General features: G+C 35.1%; 1 protein-coding gene across 1 annotated transcript in view; it reads right to left on the reverse strand.

Annotated features, from left to right (window-relative positions):
- The window catches only part of NBAS (NBAS subunit of NRZ tethering complex), a 180,774-nt gene that overhangs the window by 148,121 nt on the left and 7,903 nt on the right, over positions 1-24,750 (reverse strand). Inside the window, exons 7-18 of the mRNA XM_062573114.1 lie at positions 23,767-23,900; positions 22,866-22,999; positions 22,667-22,765; positions 12,297-12,435; positions 11,067-11,132; positions 8,859-8,987; positions 6,066-6,129; positions 4,632-4,825; positions 3,266-3,523; positions 2,760-2,885; positions 1,212-1,363; positions 51-185 (exon numbers count right to left, since the gene is read on the reverse strand). Coding sequence (XP_062429098.1) covers positions 51-185; positions 1,212-1,363; positions 2,760-2,885; positions 3,266-3,523; positions 4,632-4,825; positions 6,066-6,129; positions 8,859-8,987; positions 11,067-11,132; positions 12,297-12,435; positions 22,667-22,765; positions 22,866-22,999; positions 23,767-23,900 — 1,630 coding nt within the window. The remainder of the gene's footprint in view (positions 1-50; positions 186-1,211; positions 1,364-2,759; positions 2,886-3,265; positions 3,524-4,631; positions 4,826-6,065; positions 6,130-8,858; positions 8,988-11,066; positions 11,133-12,296; positions 12,436-22,666; positions 22,766-22,865; positions 23,000-23,766; positions 23,901-24,750) is intronic.

Raw genomic sequence — 24,750 nt, forward strand, 5'->3', positions numbered from 1 at the left:
AGTTATAATCCTACCAATCTGAATAAAATATGGCCTGATATTTTATTTACTTTGAGAAGTTTACTGATAAAAGTAGTTCTTGACGCTTCCTGGACTCTCTTTCCTTTCTAGTCTCTGTTTCTTCATCTGGTGACAAAAATTCTTCATAGGGGATTTCAATGTCCACCTCCCCTGGTAAGATAAATCTGAAGGAAGAAAACAAAGAAATCAGTGTTGATTTCAAAAACTTATGTGAAGAATTAATTATTCATTAACACACATCAGCATTGTTTTCTGGCTTTACTAAAAATCTAAACTAACTTTTACCAAAAATAATAGTTATTGAAGAATTTTGCAGTTAAAAAACAACATCAGATATGAAGCATAAGTCAATACAAAGAATTTTTTCTTACTCCGTCACTCCAGCCCATCCAAAAACATAAGCTGCGATCGATCTCAAAAGTTTTGAAATTCCAGACGTAGCATTGGAATTGATAGTATTACTAAGCATACAAATGTAAAAGATACAATTGCCCAAATTTCCACCATCATGAATTGAACATCAAAGCTAATTTTCTCTGCTTATGTTTCCCCACTGGCCAGAGCAGAAAGATGTAGAATGTTTTTCATTTTCTTCCTCTCACTATTCTAAGAAATAGAAACTTATTATAACAAATAAAACATGCTTTTGTAAGAACAGCTGCAACTTTCAGAAGAGGCAGCAAATAAATAAATTCTCAGAGAATTATGGCTCCAGAAGTTCTGTGATGGGGATAAAGGACATCCAGAGAAGAGGGAAGATGCAGTACAAAGTAAACAGTGATTTTACCTTTGAAAACTATGTGAAGAATTAATTATTCAATAAAACACATTAACATTGCTTTGTCCTTGCTAAAAATCTAAACTAACTTTAACCAAAAATTATAGTTATTGAAGAATTTTGCAGCTAAAGCAACACTGCATATGAAGCACAAGTCAATACAAAGCATTATTTCTTATCCCCCCCAACCCTGTCAGTCCCTGTGAAAAAGGTAAAATGGGAACAAGTCCATTGTGGACATACTTAGATTAGTCTGATTCAAAGTGCTATGTTTCTTTCTTTGTCCTGCAAAAGCCTTTTAAGATTTTCATTAATAGTTGATAAAAAAAAAGCATCAAATTATTAAAAAACACTTGACACAACATTATTTAGAAAGAAAACAAACAAACAAAAAGAAATACTCTTCCCAAACCTGCCACCATCTTCTCCTTTTCCTATGGCCACAAGAGCCTCCAAGTCTGTGCCTTTCAAGCCATACTGAAGCAACTTCTTAGCAGCATCCACATTGTCTGGAACCCTTTCTAAGCACTCATGAAGAACCCATGCTCGCTTCCTAATTTTACTCTGTCCAAGAAGAACATATGCACAAAACTATAAGTTTCAATGCAAAGCAACAGAGCCAGAGATGTTCATGTTTTCTAGTGCATCTCTTCCATTTAAAAACAGTTAAATTAATCTGATGATTATCAATGCAAACCAACAAAAGAGGTAAGGAAAATACCCCACAAATCCTGAAGTTTGCAGCTCAGTTTCTTAGAACACGGACTTCATTTTATTTCGTTAACGCAACAGAGCTAAGTCTTTTTACAGAGCTCTGCTAACAACGATATTGATTAGCAAAGAGAAGCCCAGTTCCACCAGGACAAAGATAAACTATACCCTAAAGATAATAAATATCATAGATGAGAGCACATCAACTTAAAGAGAAGTAAACAGTTGTACGAAGAGCAGACTTACCCCAGAGTCTGTAAGGCAGAAAAGGGCACAGAAATGTCAAAAGATTTAAGAAAACTTTCACAATCAGAACAGAATCTATTACTTCATTCTTATTCCCTAACTAGTTTAACTCCTCTCTATGATGTTTTGGAGCTAAAGATAAAATTATTACAGGCCCACTGAATTCCACAGTAGCACTCATTCTCAACATCAACTTTCCTATATGCCTATGCTATTCTGTGGTAGAAAGAATACATCAGGGTCACAAAATATAATTGGCCTTATCTATTGATCTTCAGTTTAGATTACATAACAGAAAGAGAATGGTTACTTGTAAAATCTTATTGACGTTCAATTAATACTCAACTTAAACAAAAAATATCAGATGCTATTTCTCTTGATCTCTTAGAAGACTTTACACCATGACTTTACATCAAGACTTTACACGCGACTAGGCTATGCATCTTTGACGATGCTTGTGTGCACTGTATCTTTCTTCCAAGCCAGAAAAGCAAACAAAAACAAACAAATAAACAAAAAATCCCACCATGGTATTCTACTAGAAAATTCCAGTTACAAGTAATAATTTAAAATAAATTTTGGTCTTCAAACTTTCCCATAAAGTTACGGATATTGAATTCACTATGCTATATAATTTTCTAAAAAAAATAAAAATTATTTAAATACATTATATTTCCAAGTATTATTATTCACTTGCTATGCAACAGTCTACTGCTGGGGGTGAGAGAGATTACACTTGAAAAAGAATGCTGCTATTAGCTAAAACTAGAACATATAACAAAGGAAAGATTTTCATCAGCTTCTGTGGTCTCTGGATCAGGCCTTCAATTAATTTAACAGGATTACTCTCTTCCACAGTACATGAAGTAGAATTCAAAAAACAGCTCTCTAAATTGCCATCAATTTATGTTACATGAATTAGAACACAATTCAGAATTCAATTTCTGTGAAGATAAAGCAGTTGTTTTGATAAGAACACCTGAAAGTCAAAAACTGTACACACCAAGAAATTCTGAATTGAAGCACTGTTAACAGCCGACTTCCTCCACTGTCTTTGATACACGAGATCAGAATCAAGGCCATATGCTTGAGCCAAAGATAGAGCTTCTCCATATTCTTCATTGTCAATCTAGAAGACAACACATGAAAATGAAAGTCATTTAATTTCTGCATGAAATAACAATTATAAACTAACAAACTAGTTTCATTCAATAGATTTGCCAGAGCTTTCACTGTTGTTAAATACTCACAGAAGTCCACTTCCAATTCTAGCCTACCTAGTCATGAACAGTGTCTCCTCAATGACCTGCAAACATCACCTCATTTGAATTATTATAATGTTTTAAACCAACGATGCCTCAGATTAGGAGCACAACACACTGTTAACTATGAGACCCTTACAAATAAAGACCCAAGGCCTTCTGTTAATACAGTAAGAATCATTAGAAAACAGCAGCTTTTTCTAAACAAAACTCATTAGCAGAGACGTGACTTTAATCTTATACTCACCTTTCTCTGGTAAAGTTCCTCTGGAGTTGTAGATCTCAAACTCAAAAGGCGGAAATTCTTTGTTATAGTACGTGGACGTTTCCGCGGAGGAGCAAATCGTTCCATTTCTGTCACAAAGTACAGGCCTTGTTTTAGGTAGCTAAAATACCTAGCCTTAGCAGAAGTTTCATCATCTGAGTCAGAGTTGTCATCTCCCTCATCTTCATCATCAAGTCTGCTCTCTAAGCGTAATCTCTTCGGAATCAGTTTTATCTCACACTACACAGAAGACAGCAGAATACAAGGGTGTCATGTAGTATACTTCACCTTGTTTGAGATGCTAACCTTCCAGCATTTCAATCTTCATAATCAACAATTTTCCTTCCCTTCTCTTTTAAAACTTTTATTTTTCAGCTTGTTTAACCCTGACTGAATCTACTGGATCTACCCCATTCTAGGGGTAGAGGAGGATCTACTTCCTCCTAGACTGAAGGTTTCATTATGTATCTACTGCAGCAAGGGGAGAGGCTTCTTACTGGGGCTATTGGAGGCTTCCTATTGGACTACATGCCCTACACCACCCAGGACAGGACAGAACAATGGAGATATTTAATCTTAGTACACTATTATATAACTTATTGCAGTGTAGGATAGTGATTTCAACCCTTAACTAACTGAGACAAACTAATCTGTTCAATGCAAGTGTAACCTCAGACTATACTTCCATAGGCTGTAATACGCTAATCATTGGCTAACCACAACTTTCAGAATAATAAAGCTTCCAAAGAAATATCCATGAAAAGTATTCATTTAGATTGAGATATTCTGATAAATATTTTAAAATTTTAAGACCTATTTCAGTACAAGCCTAAGGAAAGAGTCCTTTTCTCAGCTTCAAACAAAATTCCTGGTTAATACCACTGTCTAGGAAGGCAAAAAATATAAAGGTCAACATACATACACAAGGAAAACAAAATAAAAACAAAAAAAAAAATCTTACATGGCTTGGTCTTAGTTTAAATTTATTTCTTATTTCTCTTAAATATAGTTCCTCTGCAAGAAGAATCTGTTTCAGAATAGAATGATGCCTACAGTACTCTTCAAATGCACTAGCCTACAAAGCAACCAAAACTGATTCTTCTGTCTATACAAACTGTTTCTTGCAGCAAAATTCCTCTCATCCAAATTTGGCCTTCCAGAGGTCACTCATTTGATCTCTGCTAGTTATTTGGCCATTAAGTTTTTGTAAAAATATTTAAACTGCAGCAAGTCTAGAATTTCCCTTCAGTATCTTCTGAGAGATCCAGGAACAGAATCACTGTTCCTATTTAAAATACTGTATTTCTACTGCATTCCAGAAAGATATTTGCTTGTGTGCATTCCTCACCTCCAGGCTTAGAAATCCTCCATCATGAGTCGAAGTGACCTGAGGAGAAGTCTCAAACCATTCACATGACTTTCCCAGTAAGTTTCTTAATGTCTTGACTGATGATACAGTCAATGCACCAGAGCAGCGAGCCAAGATCACAGAATTTTCTGCCCACCAGTTTACATCTATCAATGAGTAATAGGATTCTTTATCTAAAAAGACAAAAACAACAAAAAACACTATTTACTATTGTGAAAAGAATTCATGGTAAACTAATTCACTTCCACAAAATCATGATGAAACTTTAGATATTTCATAAAGACCTGTTTCAATACTTTCCAGATCTGCCTTGAGTAGCTCTCCTTAGCAAAAGACATATTACTGATGTAAATCAGAAGAGGTTACACTGCTTTTAAGGACAAGTGGCAATAACAGACAAGGCTCCTGAAAGAGCCTGCAAGAAGAGGTTGTGAAGAAAATTAAAGTACCCCTTAAAAAAAATAAATAATCACCACAATTGAAGATCCAAATTGTGTCATTTCTAAGATTATTTTGATTATGTTGACTAGATAGTGTGGCAAAGTGTTTGCCACAAAAAAATTCACTGTACCTGTTCAATACACTCATTTTGTGCATTGAATGCCCACCTCTTTGCTGAAAACTACCTTTTTCCAAACAGCACTGGGAAACAGATCAGTTTATTACTTTTCTGCCACTTCAGAACTTAGTCTACAGGCTACCAGTGAAGGTCAGATATGTTAACCCAAAGACAGAATCAAGAAAAACAGTACAAAGAAACAAAGATCTTTTAATAATATAGGCACACAGAAGCACTAGAAAACACATGGAACAGTTATTATCTCTGCACTCTTGAAAGAGCTGTGCAGTAATGAGGTAATAAATAGTTATACACAACAGCCTAAATTTTCAGAGTAAGAAGTTTGACAAGGCAAATAGAGGTGCAGGGAACAAAGTCCCTTTGTTTCAGAATTTGTAAATAATCTCCTTAAACGATGTTAACTTTCAAGATTTATTAGATATTCACGGACAGAAAGGATAACTTTAAGTTTAGGTTTAAGACTGGACTCCAAAAATGTTATCTATTACTTTATGATGTAATTGCCTCTGATACAAGATGAGATTCTTGCTAAATGTTCAATATACTACGGACTTACAATTTCATGATTAATAATAAATAGATGAAGTCTTGTATTAGCTGAAAAATACCTCTGCTTATGGTTATGCTTTCAGAAGTATTCCTAAGATAGAATCTTAAACATCCTGTATTGTGACACTCATTTAGCTATGTCATGCTACAAATTCAAATCATACATACAATTTTGGTAACTGTTCTAATTAAGATTTAGGTAAACATTTCAGATCTTTGAGTATTTGCATAAATAATTTTAACTACACAATGTTTTAAAATAATGATCCAGCTGTATCATATACCTTTTATTTTTTTTCTTTTCTCAGCAGGGTGCCTCCAAACTGGATTGATCTCATCATAACCTGGCTAAAAAAAATTAAAAGTAATTCAATAAATTTGACATATTTTTTCCATTGTTGATCCACTATTTTATCAGAGAGAATATTCTCATGCAAATTCAAGTCTTTTCTGAACATAAAATATACACCTGCTGTAGTGAAATTGTAATTTTCCCTGAACAGTCACATTTAAAAAAGTTGGAGAAGGGGCAGAGAATGGGTAAAACAGACTACCGGTTTCCTAAAATTCAAAATCAGAAGTCAAGAATATCATAAAACCTGGTCTAGTCAGCATTAAATTGTAATCATACTGAAATGATAGAATATGCAGCATTTAGAGGACTGTCACGTGTTATCTTTTCACATCTCTGATAGGACTTTACACATGCAAAAGAAGAATCTCCAAAATAGTTCTCCTGTTTGTTCAGTGTAATGCTTCTATACACTAGCTAGGTACTGGATTTTATATTTTATACTTCAGTTATTATCATTTCTTCTCCTATGGACACAGGAATAAATTTTCTTTTTTTCTTGGACAGACACATGTAGATGTACTGAGAATATTGACATTCTAACACTGTAACATTTACAACTAATTAAAACCTGTTGCTATGTCTTTTCTTTTATTATTATTATTACTTGGTAATGTTAGAATGTGAGCAGTACACAAACACAAATTACATTGATCCTGCCCATAACTGAACTGCAATGCAATCAAAGTACAAGCAGATTATACAGATCAGACAAATAAAGCAGCTTGGGTCATGCAAAAGGTGGTTTTCAGGCTTAAATTTTTAGTAGAGTCACAAACTAACTAAACGCAAACATGAGGACACTTAAACAAATATGTTTGTATGAAAATTAGGCAGAAATCATACATGTTACTAGAATATCTGTTTCATTTGTATGTCAGTTTTACAGATGAAATCATATGGGAAACAGGCAAGTACTGCAATATGTCCTTATGTCACCTCCTCCAGCTGATAAATAAAATGCTGAAAAAAGGTTCAGAATGCATATTCATTATCTTTTTAAAAAAATAAAACCAAAACAATGCACTGTAAATATCCTTGAAAGAAATTTGTATTCTCATGAAGTCTTAAAAGAAGGGGAGAATATACATATACATACATAGATATACACACACATATTGCCACATCGGAGCAGGATTTTGTGCGTGTCTGCCTGTCACAGTCAACATGATCTAATCAGATCTTACTGTTTAACTGTAAGAACCAAAACATAAGTCAAAATTGTATTTCTACATTAGAAATCTTGCTATTACTCTTAGATCAAGAAAATAACAGCACACCAATGTACTTCAGGATGGTAATATACCACCATATCTTTATCAATTTTTACTGACTTAAACCAATACTTAAAAAAAACAGTCTAAATAAGCTTTCTTGAAAGAGTTCTTTTAACTGCATTGTTGTCATAATGTCCAATGATCATCTGCCTTCATTTCATTCTCTTTCTCACGATAAAAATCTGTGTCTATATGTAATTTCAAGAAATGTTTTGTTGTGGACCTTATAGTACCTATTGTGCAACACACAGACTGCAAAAAAAATTCAACATACTTTGGGAAAAGCTAACTGCTTTTTATATAAATGCACAAAATGAACCATGTGAAACATTCTACAATAAATGGAGAAAATATTTTTATGTTGGAATTCTCAAAGGAATCAATACATTCTGCAAAGATATACCATGCAAAAAGAAACCACTGAGGACCACCAGAAACTGCAACTATTTCATGCTAACACAGAAATTTATTAATTAGCATGTATAACAAAATCAAGTATTTACTACTAAGCGGCAAATGTTTTGTTCTACAATTTTTTTTAATACGGAATTATGTATGTATACAAAAGAATAAGAAACATTTACGTACAATATTCAAAATAAATATTTGTAGAAAATACTGAAAGTAATCTATCTTTATCTATGTTTAGCAACCATACATCCTGTTTGACCATAGTTCATGTCTTGCAATTTTAGAACACAATACACATTATCTGGGTAAGTGAAAAGCTTTTCCATATCTATTATTCAATAATTAATGGATGTCAAATCAGAGAAATTCAGATAAATATCTCAAATATCCTCATCAAATGAGAATATTATGTTAATTCAGAGTGTATTATTTGGCCTTTAATTAGAATTTCCTTTGAAAAACTGATTATCCAGTGGTTCAATTTACTCCAAACGTGCAAAAACCTGCAAGTGTCTCTGCAACTCCTAACTTAAGTTCCCTGACTTAGTTTTGCAAATAAATCCTGCAGAAAGTGTGTGACTTGCTGACACCGATCTGATGAACAAAAAAATTTGGAATATTATTCTGAAGCAGAGAAGAAATGTTTTGCAGGAGGAAAAGATTAACACATTAAATTTGAAGCAGAATTTGATTTCAACCATTCAAACCAAGTTATACATGTCGACATCCATTTATATTTTAAATTAGCACTTCAACCTACCTGTACAAGTGTTATTCCCTTTTCATCAGAATCCCCCCATCAAAAATAATGAAAAAGAACCACCTGTGTTAGAATTACTTTTTCAAGTTTGACGCATATATTTAAAAGACAGAAAGAATATTGCACAGTAAACACAGATCTCTGACAAGTAAGTAGTTGAACAGAAAGACAGAGAATGTAGCTAAAACACAGCTATGTGAGCTTCTCTCACTTCCTAGGAAAACCAGACTCCAAAGGATTAAAACAGATATGTACTGATCATCTATTTCCCTCTTACCTGGTCAATTTGGTCCCATTCTCCTTGCTGTCTGAGAGATGGAATAGACCAGATTGTCAGTTTTCCTGAGAAATGAATAGTTGCCAGAAGAGCTCCATTAGGAGAAAGATTCATCTTAAAAACTCCATCCTGCCAAGCATTATATCAGCAAAGGAAGGAAGGAAGGAAGAAGTTCAATATTTTTTTTCACTTTTCCATGCCCCAAAAGACTTTTTTTTTTTTACTGCAACTTTCAGTATATATATTTTTAAACTTTATAACACATTTTTTGTGTTCTCCAAGCATGTTCTTAGGCACCTAGAATACACTATTAAATCCTTTAATTTCTATTGTTTGCCAAGAAACGATGCATGGCAATTGCAATGATGCATTGCAATTCTCTCTTTATAAGTCAAGTTGCATGTGCAGAGGACTAAGAAGAAAAGAGTTCTAAGTCTTAGAAATGTATACCTAAATTATATATTCCATATATAATGCAACCAGTGGTGTACATCACAGATCATAACAAGGGTTAAGCGTTAAAACAGTAGTCAGTTACAAGTCCCACTACTACTAATTTTGCATATTTAGTGGCCACTAATACAACCAAATTCACATACTGAGCATTGTTATCTATAGAAATTAAACAATTCTTTGTCAAAATAGACAATGTTGCCTTAGTAAACAACTTGCCATCTTAAAAGAACTGCAGAACAAGATATTGAAAGCCCCAGTAGGCTGAAACTTCCCATTTTAAAACTGTCATTTAAGTTAGCAAGACTAAGAATCAAATCCCGAGTACAGATACTTCTAATAAAAAGAATCCTCCAGTGGCTGCGCCAGTCATATGTCAATACTGTTGTTAGCTTCTCACAAAGAATATAAAATATTCCTTATATATTTAAATCTCTGAAATGGGATTAGGACATACAAAGATGAATAATAGCGGTTTTTCTCTGCAAATTTAGTGCAAGGGCAGCGAAGTTGAAGTTTAGTATAGTTATATTCAGTACTAGCTTTCCACTAAAAAGTTTGCTTCAGATTTCTTTCTTCTGCATTTTCAATAAAAGAAACATCTCCCTATTCCACCCTTGGGAGAGATTCACAAAGACTTCTTTTCCCCTTCCAATCAAGCATCTAATTTCTTCTGCTAACCAGTCACCTAAACACCCCAAGAATCTGTTAAGTTCATTTCCCAAGTCTATACAACCTCAAAATCTTCAAAAGGTTGCACACAGCTAGTAGACAGGGGATAAGAGAAGAAGATGCAAGTACTGTGCGGCTAGATCGAGGGCATAGAAAAGGAAGTCAATAGTACTTTAGGCAAAGCATCAGAGATAAGAGAACACCACCTGGCTGTACCTCACTGTGTAGAGACTTAACATTCACTCACAGAAGAGAATATAAAGCCCCCCATGCCAAGGTTCATTAAAAACAAGTTGCTTCTGATCAGCAGCTTTATTAGTTTTACATACATCCTGATAGTAGAAGCATGACTCAAATACTTGGAGCTAATCAGGAAAATTTGTCCACTGTACTTCAGAACAGACTGTGCAAATTACAAATCTCTGTTTTCCCTACTTGAGAGACAGGTGATGAATTTAAAACCATTCATTTTTATTCCCTTCAAAATATGAAAACATCTGGCTATGTGGAGGGTTGCTTTGGGGGGCTTTAGGTGTGTTTTCTGGTGGAGGTGGGAGACTACAGAGGGTTGGGTTTCGGGAGCTTTTATTCCCCAATTGATAACTTTGGGTATGTATTTGAGAAACACTACCGTAATTGAACATTTTATCTCCTGGAACATATGAAATACCTAACAGGTTATGGTCATTACTGGTTTATTAACACAGCAGTAGATGGCTTTTTATAGCTGCCTTTTAGAATAACAAATTACATTTAAGATTAAACTCTACATTAGGAGACCTGTTCCTGTCAGGATGTTGACACCAACATTCCTAAGAGCTTCAGCAGATCAACTAATTGGATTTTAAAATAAACAAATGAAACTAAAGTCACTATAAAGAACAATCTGCCAACAAAAAAGCCATATAAGTGACAGGCTACCCTACTTAAAGCTAAAGAAAGCATCTTACTTTATAAGTTTTATAGAAATACTAATTCTTAAGATGCATAAATTAACTCCTTTCAAATCAGACTCTCAGGCAGACATTAATGGACAACTATGCTACTAGAGGACATTTCTGAGATTGACCTAGACCTTATTACCTGTTCTCTTCCCCGCCTGCTGTAAAATCTTAAATTCATAATCCTTAATAATCCTTTTCTCTGTGCCTGAAAGAAAAGAAACATATTATATAATGACAGACAATCTTATACATTGATTTATGCACCAAAAAACTAAGTCAAATCCAAAGCATTAAAATAACTGAGAAGTAATATATTACATTGCAGGATTCTTTATAATAGGCAACTTGACAAAATTTTAAAGTAATACAAGGAAAGTAGTAAGAAGCATCAGCTTGTTTAAATTTTCCCATTTTGATGAGTAGTTATTATTCCATAAAAAAGCACTATCCATTTGCAATAAAACGAACACCTCATTTTCATACTTGGTGATATTAGCCTGGAGAAGAGAAGACTGAGAGGGGATCTGATCAATCTCTATAAGTATCTCAAGGGAAGGTGTCAAGGGGATGGGGCTAAACTCATTTCAGTTGTCCCATGTGACAGGACAAGAGGCAATGGGCAAAAACTGAACCACAGGAGGTTCCGCCTGAACGTGAGGGAGAATTTCTTCACTGTGAGAGTGATGGAGCACTGGCACAGGTTGCCCAGAGAGGTTGTGGAGTCTCCTTCTCCACAAGGATATTCAAGGCCCGCCTGGATGCAACCCTATCTAACATGCTCTAGGTGACCCTGCCGAGCAGGGAGATTGGTCTAGATGATCTCCAGAGGTCCCTTCCAACCTTATCAATTCTATGATTCTGTGATATTGATGTAACAGTAAATACTGGAATTTGTTACAGTATACTGTAAACCAATTTTAGTATAGCCACATAGTAGCTGTTACCAAATCAAGTATTTATTTCCACTAGAAGCTGAAGAAGCCACGAGTTAAACTCAAAAGACAGCATATTTGAAATAAACATTTCAGTTTATGCAGGAATAAAAGGACAAAACTAACTAGACTTCCACCAGCAAACTCAAGTGACACATATCCCAGTACATAGTTGAGCAGTTTATGTATTTCTACACTACAAACCTTTTTCTTTTGGAAACTACAAATAACAATCAACAACTTAAAAGTTCTAATCACTACAGAAAAAGTAAAAATGATACTAAGAGAGAACAGATACCTTATTAGAAGTTCACATCATAACTCATAAAATTTGAAAGATTTTAATGCAATGTTTTGCAAGGAGATCCATGCTGTTTCCAATTAGATAATTATGAAAGTAATAATATTCATCCAACAAAATGAGGACATACACTTACTGTTCTAACGTCATCTTCATAACTAGTGACCAGTTTATAATGGGGAGAACCTGATAAAACTCTCCAAGCAGATATCCCACAAGCAGTTGCTTTAGATACTCCATCTTCATCTGTTTCACAGCCTCCTACAAGCAAAAGTCTGCAAGATAAACAAAAGGCAGATTGCTTCATATACTACAGGATGATAGACACTTTTTTTCAAAATTTGCTTAAATCAGAACAACAGCAACTTTGCTTTTACTAACCAAAAAGTTAAAAAGTATTTTAAGACACTTAAAAGCCCCAATACGCTTTGAACTTCACTGTTCTCATTCACAGTCAAAAGACTTAAATGTTGATCAAGTAGTATTTGCGGCATTTATCTCCATCAGTTCTTATCTCTGGCTTTCCAAATAAGGCACAGTTCCCAATGATTCCCAAGATTTAAAACAAGATTTGGCTACAAATTTGAGATTCTCCACTACCCTCAAAGAATGATGGCAAATAATTTAAGGTTTTGAAGAGCTTTGGCCACTCTGTTGAAGTGTTAGGATTTTATTTATTGGTAACGGAACACAAAGTTAAAAAACAGTAAAAGAAACTATTTCTCTTTTATAAAAAGAGTCAAACATGTAAAGACAATTTTGTTTTTTTAAAGTCACACTAACATCATGGCATGCACACTCTATCTGGTAGTATTTTTCATTATACACACCAGATAATACTCTAAAAACTCTGAGACACAACCTCACTGTTACTGTAATGTATCAAAATATTTTTTTCCCTGAAATATGCTGATATTATTAACAAGGAGTTTTATATTTAATTGATGATTACTTTGACAAAGACTTAGAGAACAGAAGCCTAAATATGTTTGGAAACGGTATTTAACTGAACAACCTATCAAAAAGTAAAGTATCTGCAGAAAAGGCACAAATAGAAAAAGGCAAAAGTTCAGCCAGAAAAATATTGTTCAGTCAGGTCTTCAAAAATTGTGTTACTCTTGAAATATTCTACCACCTAGTGGCTGAAGCTCATAGAGCTGTTGAGTATATCTCGAAACATACATTTCCTACAAAAGCCAACTGTAGGAAAATCGATAGAATTTTTCCTTAGTGTATCCGAAGGAGAACACCCTCTACCTATACAATGAACATTAGCTTTACTACAGGAAATCATGTTGATCTACACACTTGGTACTCTCAGAGGAATGTTCACTGTAACTTAAAAACATTATTGTACAGCAACATCTTAACCAATTTCAGCTACTCAGATAACGGAATAATATCTGATGTAGCAGTGAAAGAGCCTTCTGTATTTTTTTAATGACTGACTAGTCTCCCAGTCTAAGTAACTCTCCTCATGCCATAACCTCCACAGCACCGGTACTGATTTAACGGCCACAAACAATATGAAGTTAATATTTCTAATGAACTATAACTAATATACTTGTTGGTTTGTGGGCATTTTTTAAATAAGTGTTAACCAAAGTCCAAATATAACAACAATTTTTTTAGTAAAACATTAAAGTCCTATGGCTCTCTTTTTACTGCAAAAAGCCTGAATTGACTAGAAGGTCTCAAAATAGTTTTGTTATAGTAGTAAGTATTCAGTACTCAGTTTAAAACATGCCAGTTTGGAGGGATTGTATTTTGTTATAGGTTTTTTGCTGTTACCTTGTTTTTAAATAGCAGCTACTATCTGAGGCAAACAAAAAAGAAAAACTACCTATTTATAAACACTTAGCGTGATCTTTTGCACAGTTCTGGAAGTATGTCTATTTACGTTCTTTAAAAAATATCCATTAACAGAGAAGTTACAAGCTTTTGTGGGGTTTCTTTATCCTCTATCTACGACTGAACTTTCTTACTCACAGTTTTATTTTCTTCTTTAGCCAACCATTCTCTGGAGGAAAGGGAAGATGACAATTATCAAAGCTGCTCTATAATCTACAAGATTTAAATCCCCAAATTTTAGTTCTATTAAATTTGATAGTAATATTAATAAAAGCAGGCATTACAAAGCAGGCTCAGGCCTTTCAAATAAAGGAATTCACTTAAAGACTATTTGTACATAAAATTTATGGTTTAAAAGTTTGTTTTCACTTCTTATAGCATCAGATCAGAACATTGTCATTGGCTGTAGTAACCACAATATTGTAGAATTTAGGATCCTGTAAAGGGGCAGCAGGGCAAAAAAGCAGGATCACAACCCTAAACTTCAGGAAAGCAGATTTGGGCCTGTTCAGACTTGGAAGACTCCTATGGGATATATCCCTGAAGAGGGAAGAGAGACTGGCTGATATCCAAGGATATTCTTCTCCAAGCTCAAGACTGGTCCATCCTAATGAGTAGGAAATCAAGCAAAGGCAGCAGGAGGCCTGCATGAATGAATGAGAAGCTCCTGACAAAACTCAAATATAAGCAGGAAGCATAAAGGAGGTAGAAGTAGAAACAGATGACACAGAAGAAACATATAGAGTCACAGTCCGAGCATTCAGGGATGGGATTAGGAGAGCTAAAGCCCACCTTGTGTTGAAACTGGCAAGAGGACAGGAATGGCAATAAGAAAGGCTTCTACAAGCGCATATACAGCCAGAGGAAAGCTAGGGAAAACATGAGCTCACTGCTATATGTGGCAGGGGCCCAGGTGGCAAAGGACACCAAAAAGGTAGAGGTACTGAATGCTTTCCTTCTCTCAGTTTTTACTGCTGATGGTGGCCCTCAGAAATCCCAAACTCCCGTGACTAGAGGGGGAGTCTGGAGTCATACATGAAGATGACTTCTACCACAGATGTTTATGGTCTGTTAAAATTTTCAGTTTGTTTTCACATAGTGTAACAAGTTCTGTTTTGCCATCTCTACCTAACTCACTGTCACTATTTTATTTTTAAAAAAGTAGCAATAGGAGACTGTCTCCATCATAACTAATAGGAAAATGCAAATTTTTGCAGTATTCTTATATTAAACAGTGGGTATGGCATACTCTCGCTGTGCTAATCATTTCTGCCTTAAGAATGTCCTGTTTAACTGTAGAATAGTCATATGTAAAGCTTCTCTAACTGAGCATTCATAACATGCTATTTTCTTCTTGTAGCAAGACAAGAAGAAACTATGCAAACATTTATGGAACAATCTAATTTCTATCAGACTCAAGGAAATCTATAATAAACATCTGTGGATGTGGATGAAGACTCCTTCAAATTCTGATAAACATTGTGAATAGCATGTAGAAGCAAATATACTTCTTGAATAATTAGCATCATATGTTCTTTACAGCAACAGCATATAGGAAAAAAATAGCAAAATAATGCACCTACAGCTTTCTAGTAGATATTAGCAAAAGCAATTGTGTTGTGAAGATCAACTAGTGAAGATAACTACAGTCAGCTATTAATATTATATTAGACAATCGGTGACAGAACTCCAGAGTAGATATCAAAGTAACAGAAAATTGTATTTCAGTATTGTCTGGACCACAGATGAAATTTCTGTTTAACAAGTACTAAATAAGAGCAACAGAAGAGTCCCAAATGAACACTGCAACCGCAGTGTTAAAATACAAAAAAAATTTCTAGATTATATATTCCATTTCTCAATAACAAACATAGGGTTGTACTAAGCCTTTATGTGAAAAATTTTCACATAAATTCACTCTACATTATTTCAATACTTTCTAATCAACATTAATTGTCTATTTTTCATACCGGCTATTTGTTCTGGCCAATTCTCAGAAAATTATTTGGACAGGAATTCAGGGGCACTTACTGAGATGTCATTTTAAACTTAAATACTAATAAGGGTGTTTTGTTGTACGTGCCATACTAAGCAAGAGCTCCATTCTCCATTCCTAGAGAATGCCTTTAATTTCAGGACCCACAAAGAATAATGAGTTGGTAAAAATAAACAAATAATCATAATAATCATAGAAAAGCAGCCACTTAAGACTGAGAATTTAAGCATTCTCCTACTCAATGAGCTAGAAAAGTCAGAAGCAGCCAGTCTTCCTACCCCTAAGCAGTCAAATCAAAGACAATGTAGCAAGTTTAATTCCATCAACTCTGACATCAACAGATACTAGAAATTATTTGAACAATTTGTTTCTGTTTCAAGAAGAAAGTGACTTAAACTTAGGAAGGCTTGGAGGGAGGAACATCAGTTCTTCAGGGACAAGGTAAATATCAGTAATACAGAAAGTACAGTCAATGAGCAACAGCTACAATAACTATGATATAATTGATATTTTAATATCAATTTTTCTGCAGGCAGTTGGAATAAGAGGAATTTTCAGATTTAACATCATGAAGTTATCAGTCCAATTTGTTTGTGTACATATTCTTACATTTCCCTTCCGCTTCCTTCCCAAGCCTTTGATCATTCTATCACTGAAGCTTAATACACTGCCACTGATCAAAGAAATACAAGAACTGCCCAACTCCGATGAAACAGTCTTCAGACATGCTGCAGAACTGTTCTGAGGAATGTCAGTTAAAAAATAAAATTAAAAAAAAAAAGGAAATAAATTTTCAAGTAACTTGCATCTTATATCTCTACAAAAGAAAAACTTCTAGCAGGAATCTAGCACATCACATGAAACCCCATGTTTTAGCAGCTTTGCTAAGTATTTTGTCTAAAACCTATCTACCCCACTGTGTATGATGCAGTTTATTCTCTATTAGCTAAAACGGGCATAAGCTCATTTGTGTGTTCACATCTGATCAGAATTTGTAGCACACCGCTTAATACTCTGAAAGATGTTGGCTAGATCAATGCTACACAGTGATGAATTTTCTAACTTTTTCAAGATAGAAACCAATTTTCACATGACTCTCTTTCACAGTCTGACCAAGTATTAGCAGATTAGTGGTGCCACAACAAAATACATATTAAAAACAAACGAACAAAAAAAATCAACAGCAACTCATGACAGCATCGCTATCTACTCCCAGCGATCAAAAGGCAGCAGGTATAACTCTCTGGAACATTAATTTATCTGCAGTTTTGTCCATCCATAGGAATATCAATTTCTTTCATTAGCTCCAACTTTCAATGGAACACATCATCAAATTAAAATTTCAACAGCAGTGACAAAAATTCAATTACAGTTGACCGTACTGTGCCAGAGGTGACTAAGAGACAAACAGCAACATAAAGAGCAAAAGAATTGTCAATAGCAGTGACAGCAGCAGCTCTAAAACTGCCTGAACTAGCTCTCAAATTCCATCAAGATAAATCTTTTCACAGAAATTTTGGAAAAGCTGTCACATACTATGCAATAGATTCAGAATTCAGAAGTATCTTTTAGGATAAATGAAACTCAGTAATAGCTGGAATTAAGATATTGTATCAGTTAAGACACACACAAAGCTCAACCTCAAGCCAAAAAACAAAACAAACAAACACATAAAGAAAAACATTATGGCAGCACGTACTTTTTAAAAGGCTTAAAAATTTTAAAAGGCTTTTCACAGAAAGCAAAATGCAACAGCAAAGGCATGAACTATTAAGATGAATAGCATATCCAGTATCAAAAGAAAGTGAATGGTACTCCTGAGAACCTCAGCAAAGATCTGGTCTTGTTTATCAATTATTTTTTCCAGACTGGACTGAAGATGACCCCAAAACAACAACAGTTGATGGGAACATCCCCAAAACAGCCTGGGAATAGCAACACCAGATTTTTTTTTTCTGTTTACTTTTTTAAAAAAAAGTAAATGAAACAGAGTTAGTCTCAGTCTGAGGAAGAACATACCATACCAGATATATAGGAGACTTGGGCATACTGTAGTAAGTCAAGCCAAAGGCCATAAGGTTGTCAAAGGGATTGGAGCATCTGTCATACAAGGAGGTGCTGAGGGAAATGACATTGTTTAGCCTGGAGAAGAGAAGGCTCAGAGGAGATCTTAATGTGTATCGATATCTGATTCAGGTAGGGGAAGAAGGTTAAGAAGACAGAGCCAGCCAGGCTCCTTCCAGTGGTGCTCAGTGACAGGACATGATGCAATAGGCACAATCTAAACAAAAGACTTTGGTTTTTTGTTTGTTTACTGCAGATGACTGAACACTGGAACAAGTTGTCCTGACTCTCTATCCTTTAAGATATTCAAAATTTGACAGGACATAACCCATGGATTGACCAAGGGGAAATCCTGCTTAACCAATCTGATAGCCTTCTATGATAGAATGACTGGCTGGGTAGATGAGGGGAGAGCAATAGACATTGTGTACCTTGATTTCAGCAAGATTTCACAGCAAGACAGTGTCAGCACTGTCTCCTACAACATCCTCCTAGATAAGCTCAGGAAGCCTGGGTTAGACAAGTGGACAGTGAGGTGGACTGAGAACTGGCTGAAAGGCAGAGCTCAGAGGGTTGTCATCAGTGGTGTGGAGTCTAGTTGGAGGCATGTGGCTAGTGGAGTTCCTCAGGACTCAGTACTGGGTCCCATCCTGTTGAATTTATTCATCAACGGCACGGATGAAGGGACAGAGTGCCTCTTCAGCAAGTTTGCGGATGATATCAATCTGGGAGGAGTGGCTGATACACCTGAGGGCTGTGCTGCCATTCAGAGAGTCCTGGACAGGCTGGAGAATTGGGCAGAAAGGAACCTCCTGAGGTTCAGCAAGGGCAAGTGCAGGGTCCTGCTGGAAAGCAGCTTTGCAGAGAAAGACCTGGGAGTGCTGGTGGAGCCAGCAATGTGCCCTTGTGGCCAGGAAGGTCAATGGTCTCCTGGTGTGCATTGGGAAGAGTATTGCCAGCAGGTCAAGGGAGGTGATCCTGCCCCTCTACTCAGCCCTGCTGAGGCCTCATCTCAAATACTGTGTCCAGTTCTGGGCTCCCCAGTACATGAGAGACATGGAGCTACTGGAGAGAGTCCAGCATAGGGCTACGAAGACGATCAGAGGACTGCAGCATCTGCCCTACGAGGAACAGCTGTGAGAGCTGGGCCTCTTTAGCCTGGGGAAGAGAAGACTGAGGGGGGGATTTTATCAATCTCTATAAGTATCTGAAGGGAAGGTCTCAAGGGGACAAACTCTTTTCAGTTGTCCCATGTGACAGGACAAGAGGCAATGGGCAGAAGTTGAACCACAGGAAGTTCTGCCTGAACATGAGGGGGGATTTCTTCCCTGTGAGAGTGACAGGGCACTGGAAGAGGTTGTCCAGAGAGGTTGTGGAGTCTCCTTCTCTGGAGATCTTCAAGGCCCGTCTGGATGCAACCTTGTCTAACATGCTGTATGTAGGTGACTCTGCTGAGCAGGGAGGTTGGACTAGATGATCTCCAGAGGTCCCTTCCCACCTTACCCATTCTGTGATTCTGAGACGCCAGCTTTGTGCATTGCACAGGGTTGGGGGCAGGGAGAAAACGTGAAGGATCTCCAAAAGGTCCCTTCCAACCTTAATGATTCTGTTATTCTGTAACTTGGGCCAGTTAATCAAAACTTGGCAGCCCTTTTGCAGGGCATATTCTCCCATTTTCAGAGATTTCCTTAAATTTATGCTGAAGATAACAAATATATACTGGTCTCAAGGGAAGCAAGTTCAACATAAGCTTTCAAGCAGAACTTGAGACACTTTCATGCAATTCTTCTGTCATCAATTTTGCCACAATGACAAGCAAATTCAAACTGAACCCAAAACCCTTATCTACCATAGCTATTACATTTTAGGCTGTAATACTGGACATCTGCAAAAACTGCAGATCAATCTGATTCAGCTCCAGTCTAAGATACACCAAATCAGAAAGCTATCAAACTTTGCACTAGAGTCTTCAGAGAGCTGGATTGCCATCAACTCACCCTGAAGCAGAAACTTACATTTTGTCGACTAAAGTGCACCCTAAATTCCATTAAATATGAAGAATGATCACATGGTAACACTAACACAGACATCTTTTCAGCAGCAGTAAAACTCAAAACTTATGCTTTTCCCCAAATTATTTTAAAAGTATAGGTTCTTGAGTGCTATTTTACTGCAGTTTAGTAAGAAATAAGCAATTACATAGCTACATAGAGAGCAGTAACTCAGTTCTTACAAGCAATAGAGATAGACAAGTATTACTTCACCATCTATAAGTAAAATACAAGAAATCACAAAGTGACCAAGTTGCATGTGTAAGGTAAATGATCAAAGATTTCATTTTCAATAGTGTGATCTGTTCACATATACCTACAATTTTATTTATTGCACAATTTAAGAAAATTGCCTTTCTCAAAGTGTGTTTTTTTTTTTTTTTTTTTTTTGATAGAAGAACAGTTTAGCTTCGGTATTTGACATCACAGAACTCTAAACTGAGGAGCAGAGTCTCTGGTTGAAGTTTTCTAACATAGAAAAATTCAAAATCCAGAAGAAAAAAGGATTTGCCTACATGAGCAGCAATGTATCATTTCTTTCTGCTTTCCACTGAAATCTTTCTGATATCAATTTTTTTAGTTCTACTGAGCCATTCTACTGAATAGCCATAACAGAAGATACTATGTGCATCACGTGTAATTCCTCTGAATATCTGTATTTCCATGGAATCAGCCATAATATTTGTTTTTAACGACAAAAGAGTTTCTGAATGAGTGTTCCACAAACTTTCCAGAAACTTACTACTTAGCAGATACAATCACATTTTCATGCAAGAAAAGAGTAGTTCTCTCCATATAAAATTAGAAATATGCATAAAATAAGAAATCTGTCAATCATAAGCTTTCATAAAGTTGACTTTAATTACTAATATTTTGATTAAAATATTCTAAGCATAAAAATAAAATTGCCTCCTGCTCTTTTACTTTACACTAGCATCAAATTTAAATATGTAAGACTAAGGTCACAAAAGAATAGTAGGAAAACCAAAATAATTACTTCTCAAGAGGGAAGAGAAGAATGAGAAAACACAAAATTTCGTTTTTTTTTTTTTTTTCTTCTTAAAAAATGCTATGGCAAGATTTTGTCATTTGTATACACCAAGCAATATCTCGACTATTCAGTTGGCAACTATGCCAGTTGATTTTCTATTTGTTTTCCTGTTTATGTGTTCAGAAACGTCAAATTGTTAGAGCAGATGATATCATTCACCTACAAACTCCCCCTCCAAAAAAACAAGCACATCCACGTGTTATCAGAATAATAACAAAGGAAAGAATCTCTGATCAAAGGAAAGAATGAATAAGTTCTGTTGCCTATTGAGGTAACTCTGCCAGAACTTCATAATCCTGACCCTGAAACTATAGATTTAGATAATGAATATGAATTGTGTGGAATTGTTAAATATGAACAAGATAGAAAAAAGAAACCATGTTCAGAATTGATCTCTCAAGTAACAAGCTAGAAGAACATTAGTTCTCATTAATAATGAATTTTTCTTAAGATAGATAGGACAGCTCACTTAACGTTCGAATATGAGAACAAGTTTCTAACAGTAGGTTTCCTTTAGTACTCTGTAGCCAAGCCTAATTTCAGTTTTAAAAATTCAGCAATTATAATAATGTTGACAAATTCAGTCTTCGTATTTCTAATAGAAATACCTAAAAAGAAATTGAGTTCTCATCGTTGAAGAGAAATAGAGAAATAAGCTTGTCTATCTCCCCCCAGCAGTGAAACACACGTATTGAAAACGTATAGCAAGCAGATATATTTTTTAATAGAAATTCTTGCACACCAGCAACTATTCCAATTAAATCCAGTTAAAATGCAGGCAACCAATTAGTTCACCTTTCATGTCTGGTATCTGTGCCACACACACACACACACCAAAAAACATATGCCCCAGCCTTCCCCTCCATCAAATTGACAAATATCTTCTGAAACCAGTTCTAACATTCTAAAAATCCTGATTTTGCATAGTACTCACAGAGCAAAGGATACATCCTGATTTTTTTATTTTTAGAGTTAAGGGCTATATTTGATGATAATTATTATTAGTTTGAGGCCCAAAAAATCTTTTATTACGAAAAATCTCTGAAAGTTCACGTAAAATATCACTTAATAGTTTTTACTGCCTTTAGAAATGTAATTGTAGTGCAAAGGCCCTTGTAGGTTTTTTAATATTAATTTAATAAATACATTATGCACTAATCATGAAATACAGATGTCTATAGACAGTTATTCTGAAGTTCATAAACACATGAGATGCATTTGTTATGTCTGTGGCCATCCCAACTTTGTCATTCAAAAAACTGTATTTTATTCAGCATCTTTACACATCATTAGTCCAGTAGTAAAATGACATTGCCAGCTAGGACCTCTTTCAAAAGCAAGTGATACATGACTTGTTATTGCTCAGTCACTAAATATCAGTAATAGATATTTTTTCCTCCTCTTCTTTAACATGTGCAACACTCTTCAATGTCTATTTTGCCATTATTATTCATTATTTCCATATTATTGCAGGTACCAAACAGAACACTTGCCTGTGACCAGGATGATAAACAACAGTAGTTACTCCATGGGCATAATGGCTGATAAAGCTGAAACTATGACTTTCTTGGAAGCTTTGATTCGTTCCAACACTATGTATAAGGGGAAAAAAATACATGTTATTTCAGATTTATATTTTTAAATAGTGGAAAGTTATTTTAAAAATTGTGGTACCTTCTCAGAATTAGTTACCTTACAAGGTAACTTCTCAGTTCTCCACGATAATTAATGACAAGTAGTTCAGCTGACCATTGTGCACTTGCTTTGTACTCTAAGAAGATTAATCCAGCAATAGCATAACTAAGATCTCCTGGAAAACCTGTTGTCTTTACACAAAAATCAGACATTAAAAGTAGGGCAGAGGAGAGGAGGAGAAAAGTGCTTCAGTTATTGAAAGCATTACAATTCAAATTTACTATATTCTATGACAAGTATATTAAAAAAGTCAACAGAAGAGGTTGTTCATAGATTTTACTACAAAGAGAACACATATCCTTTGACCTTGATTTTAAAGAAGTCTTATTAATACAAAGTATGCTAACAATACACTACAGAAACATACTTTGAAAATCCCCCAAATTAGCTTAACGCAATCATGGAATATGTAAAATGAAGTATATTCTGCTGGGCAAGCCAGCAGCAGTTATATTTTCCTCATACAAAAGAAGTCTGCAAAATACAAACTGCATAATGATAGGTCAAAACTTCCATGAAGGAATATTGGGAAAGCTGAGATGTCACTGCAATCACTTGCACACATTCTAAGTATGATTCTAAGATGATACTGTAATTTCAGTATGTACCAGAAGATCTGCCATGGTTTTGAAGAAAAACAGGAATGAAGATTCTGACTAGGTATAATACCAAAACGATATGCTTTGTGCATGCTATGCATGATCCGAGTTTAATTAACTATAATATACCCATTACACGATAAACACTTTATAATATATTTCTGATTATTATTCATATTGTAAGGCTTTCTACCAAAGTATGCCATGATAAAAAAAGAAAAAAAAATTTTTGGAGTGATTACCATTTCTCCTTACAACGAGTTTTACTAGATTTAGATTTATTCAGAGATAATACTTACTGGTGAAATGACCAGAAGCTCACTACCCATTAGGTCAAACATTCTCACTGTTCCAGTGCTTTCAGCATAAGCAAGTAATGTACAATCATGACTCCACGTCACACGCCTCCACTGCGGGTTAGGATCTTTTGGTACTATGAAAAAGGAAAAAAAGTTCTTAAAAAAAAAAAAAAGAAAAAGAGAAAGAAAAGAAACAGTTTTCTGCTAACCCTAACATGTATTAACTGGTTTCACCTATTAATGGCCACAATCTGAATCATGACAAAACGAATGGCAACAGAACACATCATGACCTCCAATCATCCACTGACTTTCCAACAATCAGATATCTTTACATTGTTAGTATATTCCTTTGCATACCCTTTTTAAAAACATTTCACCACTTGTAAACTTTTCCCCCTTTTCAAACAAAGCAAGAAATAAGAGAACATAGATAAGGCATTTTTGTAACTATAAATTTGATTTCTAGTAAAAGCTTTCTTTGTTTAAAAGACAAAGTTATTGCAATTCTTTATTATCTATAATCTTTAAAAAAATGAACATCCTGCCTCCTGGAAATAAGAGTTTAGTCTAGTTAATCAGTCAAGACCTGGCAAGGTATTAGAAACAGCCCATTCCAACATACATATCAGGATCCAAAGTTGTACACCAACAGAAAACAACTTATTACAACAGAGAAAGAAAAAAGATCTACACCTCTCTTGCTGGCAAGAGTGCTGTAAAGGACATACAAGGCACCATGCATTATCATCACGAAATCACTGATAGCTATTCTAACAAACTTTACAGAACCTTATCCTATCACACCAACTTCATACCATTTGTTGTCATCCCATTGTACTGTTGCAATAAGCTCCCTTTTTCAGATTTCCAAAGGATTTACAGAGAATAATTAAAAATAATGCATAACAATTCAAATGAGCTTTAAATTAACTTTTTAAAAGTGAACCTCCAGCCTACTGACATTCATTTTCCTGATAGACC

This window comes from Rhea pennata, chromosome 3 (genome assembly GCF_028389875.1).
Source record: "Rhea pennata isolate bPtePen1 chromosome 3, bPtePen1.pri, whole genome shotgun sequence".
Classification (NCBI taxonomy): domain Eukaryota; kingdom Metazoa; phylum Chordata; class Aves; order Rheiformes; family Rheidae; genus Rhea; species Rhea pennata.